Below are 6,879 nucleotides of genomic sequence, written 5' to 3'. Positions count from 1 at the left end.
TCTCAAACTTTCTCCCGGCTCCACGACCTCCCACCTGCCCCCTCCTCTCATCTTCAGGCTTCTTGCCTTTGTTCAGACTCCAGGCGAGTCCAGGGAGACCAAGGGGGTCCCTCCTCCAGCAAACATTCACTGAGGGAGGTGTGGCCCTGTTTATTCCACACGTTCTGTGTGCAGCAGGCTACACCCTGGAGGTATAGGAATTAGGAACTGCCCTGCAGGTCCTGAGGGGCTCCAGGCTAGGTCTGAGGGAGAAAACTTGAGAAACTGCTGTTTACCTAGACACAGGTAAATATTGTCAGTGAGGAATGTGCAAATGGCCCAGGGTTAGAGGAAGACCTTCCCTGCAGAAAAGGCCCCAGGGATTACACAGGATACCAGGCTGATCCTTCTTTAGTCCCCTGAGCCCTCCTTCAATACCAGGCTGATCCTTCTTCAGTTCCCTGGGCCCTCCTTTAATACCAGACTGAAGAAGTTCAGTCCGGCATCCTGTGCAATTCCTGGGACTTTTCTGCAGGGAAGGTCGCCCTTTCCTCTGCAACCCTCCTTCTTGCCCCATTAAAATATCCCGCAATAAAAGTCAATCAGGTGGCTCACCCTGCCTGTAATCCCAGTACTTTAGGAGGCGGATCACCTGAGGTCAGGAGTTCAAGACCAGCCTGGCCAACATGGAGAAACCCAGTCTTTACTAAAATGCAAAAATAAGCCAGCATGGTGCACGCCTGTAGTCCCAGCTACCTGGGAGGCCGAGGCAGGAGAATCGCTTGAACCCGGGAGGCCAAGGTTGAAGTGAGCCAAGATCGCACAGTTGCACTCCAGCCTTGGGTGACAGAGCCAGACTCCATCTCAAAAAAAAAAGAAGAAAAAAAAAAAGAAGTCAATCAGACCAAGGCTTTTGGGGCCCTGACTCCCATTTCCCTCAAAGTGTATGGGTTTCTGGCCAGGTTTTTAGCCCCCAGGTACCATTCCCTCATCACCATCCGGGTCGATCAGCTCAGCCCTGGTTCCCTCCACTGTCCTGGTTCTAACATTGCAAGCCCAGCATTCCAAGACCCTTACATCACAGTCAGTCAGGATGGAGCCCACCCCATTGTCTGAGCTCTTAGCCCACAGAAGAGCTCCCCTATTCCTTCCAGAAAAAGGAAGCGAAATGTGGTCCACACCACAGGTCTCCAGGCCTGGTCTCCTGGCTACTCCCCCAGCAGCAAATCAACCTGAGCTGCTTTCTCTCACCTGCTCCCTTACACGTGGAGCTGATTCCTTTTCTAAGTGAGTGGATAGAGAGGGGCATGGAAGAGCCAGCAGACGCCTCCATAGCCTGCAGAGATGGCCATAGGACCGTGTTTCCAGGGCTGCGCCTTCCTTCCTGGATCCCAGGAGCTTCCATTCCAGTGCGTTTTCTTCTCAAAGGTTGGACCTTGGTCCTCTGTTGCAATGAGAGCCCAGATCTAACCAACGTGACAAATCTGGATGTATATACTGACCCTAGAGTTGGTAACGCTACTGTAGAAAATGTCTTCTTTGGCCAGGTGTGGTGGCTCATGCCTGTAATTCCAGCACTTTGGGAGGCCAAGGCAAGTGGATTACCTGAAGTCAGGAGTTCGAGACCAGCCTATCCAACATGCAAAACCCCGTCTCTACTAAATATGCAAAAACAATTGCCAGGTGTGGTGGTGCACGCCTGTAATCCCAAAAACTCAAGAGGCTGAGGCAGGAGAATCTCTTGAACCTGGGAGGCGGAGGTTGCAATGAGCCGAGATCACACCACGGCACGCCAGCCTGGGTGACAGAGTCAGATCCCATCTTGAAAAAAAAAAAGAAAAAAAATGGGCTGAAGTCACAACCCCCAACTGGTGCCTTGTTGGTTCCGTGGAGAACCTCCCGAGTCAGTCTACAGACTGTCGAGTGGGGGCCAGTGGGGCAGGGCCTTCCCACAGGGGAAAATCCAGCAAAGCTTCGGGCTATGGGTCCCTGGAGGCGTGGCCTCGTGTGGGAGGGCCGCATTTCCCGTGTGCTCCTCTGTGGTTTCTAACCTTCCATGATGCGCCCATATTATTTTTAGTATGAAACATTTCAGACACATAAAAATATAGAGACCAATAGAGAACACCCACTTAACCATCCACATCATCAGCTAAAGAAATGAAACCTTCAGAACCAGCTGAGGCCCTGCTCGTGCCTTCCCCAAACCCCTCCCACCTGCTCCAGAGCAAGTGTCAGTCCTGAATTAGAAGTTTATTTTCCCCATGTATGAGCTGCATATGTCTTCAAAATCAGGTATTTTTTTTAAAGAGAAGAAAATCAGTTTTGCCCTCTATATTCAAGCTGTTGTTCTCAGACTTTGGGACCCTCCCGGACCAGGAGCATTTCCAAAGAAATTTGTGTAATGGTGAAACTCTCCATTTTGCAGAGTAAGAACACGAAGGAAAAGAAACACACACACACACACACACACACACAAAAACAAACAACAACAAAAAAAAACAGAAAAGAAAAAAAGAAAGAAAAGAAAATCACCTGTGATTCCAGTAGCTTCCTAAGAGAAAGGACTTCAGTGGTGAAAATGCAGAAAGAGCACATCCTCAGAATTTAAAAAGTGAATGCAAGGCCTATATTTTTCTTTTGTTATTTTATTTTATTTTTCTACACAGACCCTGGAAAACCTCTTCCTGACCAGCTCCGCACTGAGGAATCACCACTTCAGAAATGAGACCTCTGTGACCCGCGTCCCTAAGAGGATGGGGCTTTCCTGGGGGACCCCCGTGCGGAGCCAGGATGGGCTGGACTTTACCGAGGGCCTCCTGCTCAGCCAGGTGACTGGGCAGGTCTGAGGCTGCCTCTGCTCTGTTCCCCTCTCGCCTCCTCATCTTCTCTCTTCCACCGCCTCTGCAGCCCTTCCTGTTCAGAGCCCTGAGGGAGGAGACTGGGGTGGCCACTTCTCCCCTCTCCAGCCCCGGGTGCGCCCTGCCCACAGCCCAGGCAGAGGAGGGAAGGTCTGGCCTCAGCCCTGAGGGTGGAAGGGCCTGGAGGGCGCTGGCCAGGCTCTGAGCGCTGGACTAGAAGGAACAGGTCACAATGAGTGACCGCAAGAGATCATGTTGACTCCTGAAAACGCCCAGGCCCCGCCTCAGTGCCCCGGGCCACCCCTGGCTCCCCGGGCTTTGCGCTGAAGCCGGGATAACATGGACAGGCCCACCACGCTCCTCCATAGGTGTGTGCCCCCCGCAGGTGTGCCCAGGAGCACGGCAGGCAGGAAGGTGACAAATCCTGACTCCAAGGCCAGGGCCTCCACCTCCCCGAAACCCGATTTCACCCGATGCCACCGTAAGTTGGCCTTGGCTGCTCCAGTACCCACCTGGGGCTTCAGTTTCCACATCTGCAAAGCGAGGCGCATGGGTCCAACTGTTTGAGATCCAGGACAAAGGGAGCCCTGGGAATGCAGCGCTGTGATGAGTAAGCCTGGGTCTCATTTCTAAACCTCAAGGCACCAACACAACCCAAGTCCACACAGGGCTGTGAGCTGTAGGGGTGGAGGGCCCTGCCTGCTCAGCCCCCTCCTTCTCCCCCTTGCTCTGCCCTTTCCCCACCTCTCCCAACCCTAACCCACACAGATGCACACACACACACACACACACACACACAGACACAGACACAGACACAGATGCACACAGACACTGACTCATGGACACACAGACACACAGATGCACACACAGCACAGACACAGACTCACAGACACACACATACACACAGTGACACACACAAAGACACACGTGGACACAGAGACACGCAGACCCCCAGATAGAAACACACAGACACGCAGATACAGACAGACACACACACACATAGAAACACAGACATACGGATAGATACACAGACACACAAAGACACACATAAACACACACACAGACATAGACATACAGACACGTAGACACACTGATACAGATACATACACAGGCACACACGAACACACAGACATACACAGACACACAGGTCCACACACAGACACACAGACACACATGCACAGACACAAACACATACACAGGCACACACACACAGACACACAGATACACGCAGACACATAGACACATACACACACATAGATACACAAAGCCACACACAGACACACGCAGACATAGTCACAGAGACACACTCAGACACACACACAGACACAGATACACATGCAGATGCACACAAGCACACACAGACACACAAACATATAAAGACACAGATGCACACATACAGAGACACACACAGACACACAAACACGCACACACAGATGCACACACAGACATACGTGTATTTTATTTGCAGCTGAAAAGAGGCGCGGGCTCCTGTTTGTGCAGGACACGTGCCCAGGTCCTCACCAGCAGCTCAGGCAGAGCCTGGAGCCAGAGACACCTCCCAGCACCAGCCTCACACATCCTCTGCCCACCTGCCCTCTACTTTGCCTCAGGGGAGGCAGGAGGTGCCCCTGGGGCCTGCTCCAGGCAGTTTTCACACCGCAGGTGAGAGGGGTGGGCTGGGAGAGGGGTGGGCTGGAAGGAACCCCGGAAGCAGGTGGGGGCCCCTGGAGGCCGCCGGCCCACAAACACCAGGCACACATGGGACTCGGCAGTCCTTTATTTAGATCAATGCGGGGCTGAGGGACCCTCAGGGCAGGCCCGAGCTGGGGAACCCCATTCCACTGCAGGGCAAAGGGGGACCAGGCCCAAGGAGGCCACCTTCTGCCCAAGGTCTGGAGGCAGAGAGGGGCTCGCAGGCGGCCGAGGGCGCCGCATCCAGGCCCTGGAGCGCAAAGCCTTCCTCCCGGGGGAGGCAGTTTCCCATCCACCGACCAGGTTTCCCCGAGAGTCCCAGCACAAAAGCAGCAGCGGGCGGCGGCCCTGAAGGCTCAGAGCGCAGCTGGGGGCCCAGGCGGGGAGCCTCACTCCTGGGCGAGCATCCTCGCGAACTCCTCGTAGTTCACCCGCCCGTCCTGGTCCACGTCGGCCTCGCGGATCATGGCATCCAGCTCCTCCTGCGGCAGCGGCTGCCCCAGCCCCGCCATGGCCTGCTTGAGCTCGTCCACGGTGATGTGGCCATCGCCGTCCTGGTCGAAGGCGCGGAAGGCGACCCGCAGGTCCTCCAGGCCGGCCCTGGCCTGCTTCACCGCCGCCATGAACTCCTCGAAGCTGATTTCGCCGTCGCCGTCGCTATCAAACTGGGAGATGAGTTTCTTCAGCTCGGCCTCCGAGAAATTCCTGCCCATGGCCTTCAGCGCCGCGCCCAGCTCCTGGGCATTGATGGTGCCGTTTCCATCCGTGTCAACCGCGGAGAAGGCCCGTTTGTACTGGGCCTGCTGCTCAGGAGTCAGCTCACCGGCCATGCCTGCGTCCCCTGCACCTGGCGGAGCGTCCGAGTTGCTGCCCAGCGGCCCTCAACCTGCTGCTCTCAGAGCTCCTGGTCCAGAGTGCAGGCAGCCACAGGGATCCGGGCAGCGTCTGTCCCAGGCAGCTCTGACTTGGCATGGGAACCCCCCTCCTTTTCTGCAATCGGAACAAAGGGAGGAGGAAGGCTCCCCACCCTCCAAACGCCCTGGGGTGAGAGCCTCCTCCCAGGGAGGGACAGACAGATCCGCTGCAGACAGGAAATGCAGGAATGGGAGTGGGAGGGCTGTCGGGCTCCAGGTGGGAACTGCCATGGGGTCGGGGTATGGGGGTATGGGATGGCTAGCCTGCCAACCCCTCCTGGCCTTGATAGCAACCACCTCCCTCCAGGAACATTCTGCCCAGGGCATAGTTTCCCCTGCAGCTGATTCTCGGAGATCCTGACCAAGCCAAGGGGTTCAAGATAGCTTCTCCAATTTCACAAAGAGACTGGAAAGGGAGGTGGCTTGAAGAGGCTCCCTCAGGGGCACAGCGGGCCCCAGTGTTTGCTGTTTCCGTACCCCTCTCTCCGGCGCCACTGCCTAGCTCTTGCCTGGAGGCTGGGGCTTGTGGAAGGGAAGTGGGTGGTAGCGTTGATCCAACTACTGCGGGCATCATGAGATTCCCAGTCCAGGGTCTAGAGACAGAGGATGGGGCTCACTGCCTTTAACTTCAAGGAAGCAAGGGACCAGGGCTGTCTTCAGAGCCATAGCTGTTGCTGAGATGTTGTTTATCAAGTGAACATGTGATGTGCGGTTTCAGAGGAGAGGGAAAGACTCTTTGTCTCCCCAGAATCCTCCCTTCTAGCTCAGGGATTCCTACAATTCAGTTCCATCACCAAGTCCACGGTTCCCTGTGCAGACACCCTGGGAGCTGCGTGGCAGGCGTTCCATCCACAGGGTGCCAAACAGCTACAGGTGGAGTTTTGCTGCAGCGAGACACGGGGGGCCTCAGTGCCCAGCATATCCCAAAGGTGCAGGCAGAGGGGCAGGAGGATGCAGAACAGGTGGCTGCCATCAAACCTGGCCTTCCTTGTGATTTTACTGAGCATCAGCCCTAAGCACAAAAACCCATCTGGGAACCTACTGGGGCCCTCGGTCTGCTCTGTTCTCTGGAAGGAAACCCCCAGGACCACTTGCCTTGAGAAACTTTTAGAGCAACAGCTAAGCCTTTGGGGGACCATCCCCAAGTCCTTCCACGGACGTGACCTACAGTTGTGAGGGGACATTTGCCTTGGAGTCCCCAAGATGCCTTTCTCAAGCAAGTCCCCTCTGATCTCCACAGATTCTCATTCTTCTCCCCAACCCCTGCCCGTACATAAGGCACAAACTCCTTTACTCCCCTGAGAAAGTTTATACATTCCACCTCCCTCCTGTTCAACCCATCAAATAGACCAAGTACCCGCTCCTTCCCTAAAGTGCAGCCAGACGAACACCTCCCAGCCCCTTGGTGCTGCTCACATTCCCCGAGGGAAGCC

At 55.3% G+C, this 6,879-nt stretch overlaps 1 protein-coding gene across 1 annotated transcript; it reads right to left on the bottom strand.

Moving 5' to 3' along the window:
• Window positions 1–4,668: 4,668 nt before the first annotated feature.
• Window positions 4,669–5,488, bottom strand: CALML5 (calmodulin like 5). The gene has a single exon (XM_023230573.2). The coding sequence runs from the start codon at window positions 5,360–5,362 to the stop codon at window positions 4,922–4,924; it is 441 nt and encodes a 146-aa protein (XP_023086341.2). The 5' UTR covers window positions 5,363–5,488; the 3' UTR covers window positions 4,669–4,921.
• Between the last annotated feature and the right edge of the window lie 1,391 nt (window positions 5,489–6,879).

This window comes from Piliocolobus tephrosceles, chromosome 9 (genome assembly GCF_002776525.5).
Source record: "Piliocolobus tephrosceles isolate RC106 chromosome 9, ASM277652v3, whole genome shotgun sequence".
Taxonomy (NCBI): domain Eukaryota; kingdom Metazoa; phylum Chordata; class Mammalia; order Primates; family Cercopithecidae; genus Piliocolobus; species Piliocolobus tephrosceles.
This window is presented reverse-complemented; position numbering and strand designations above follow the sequence as displayed.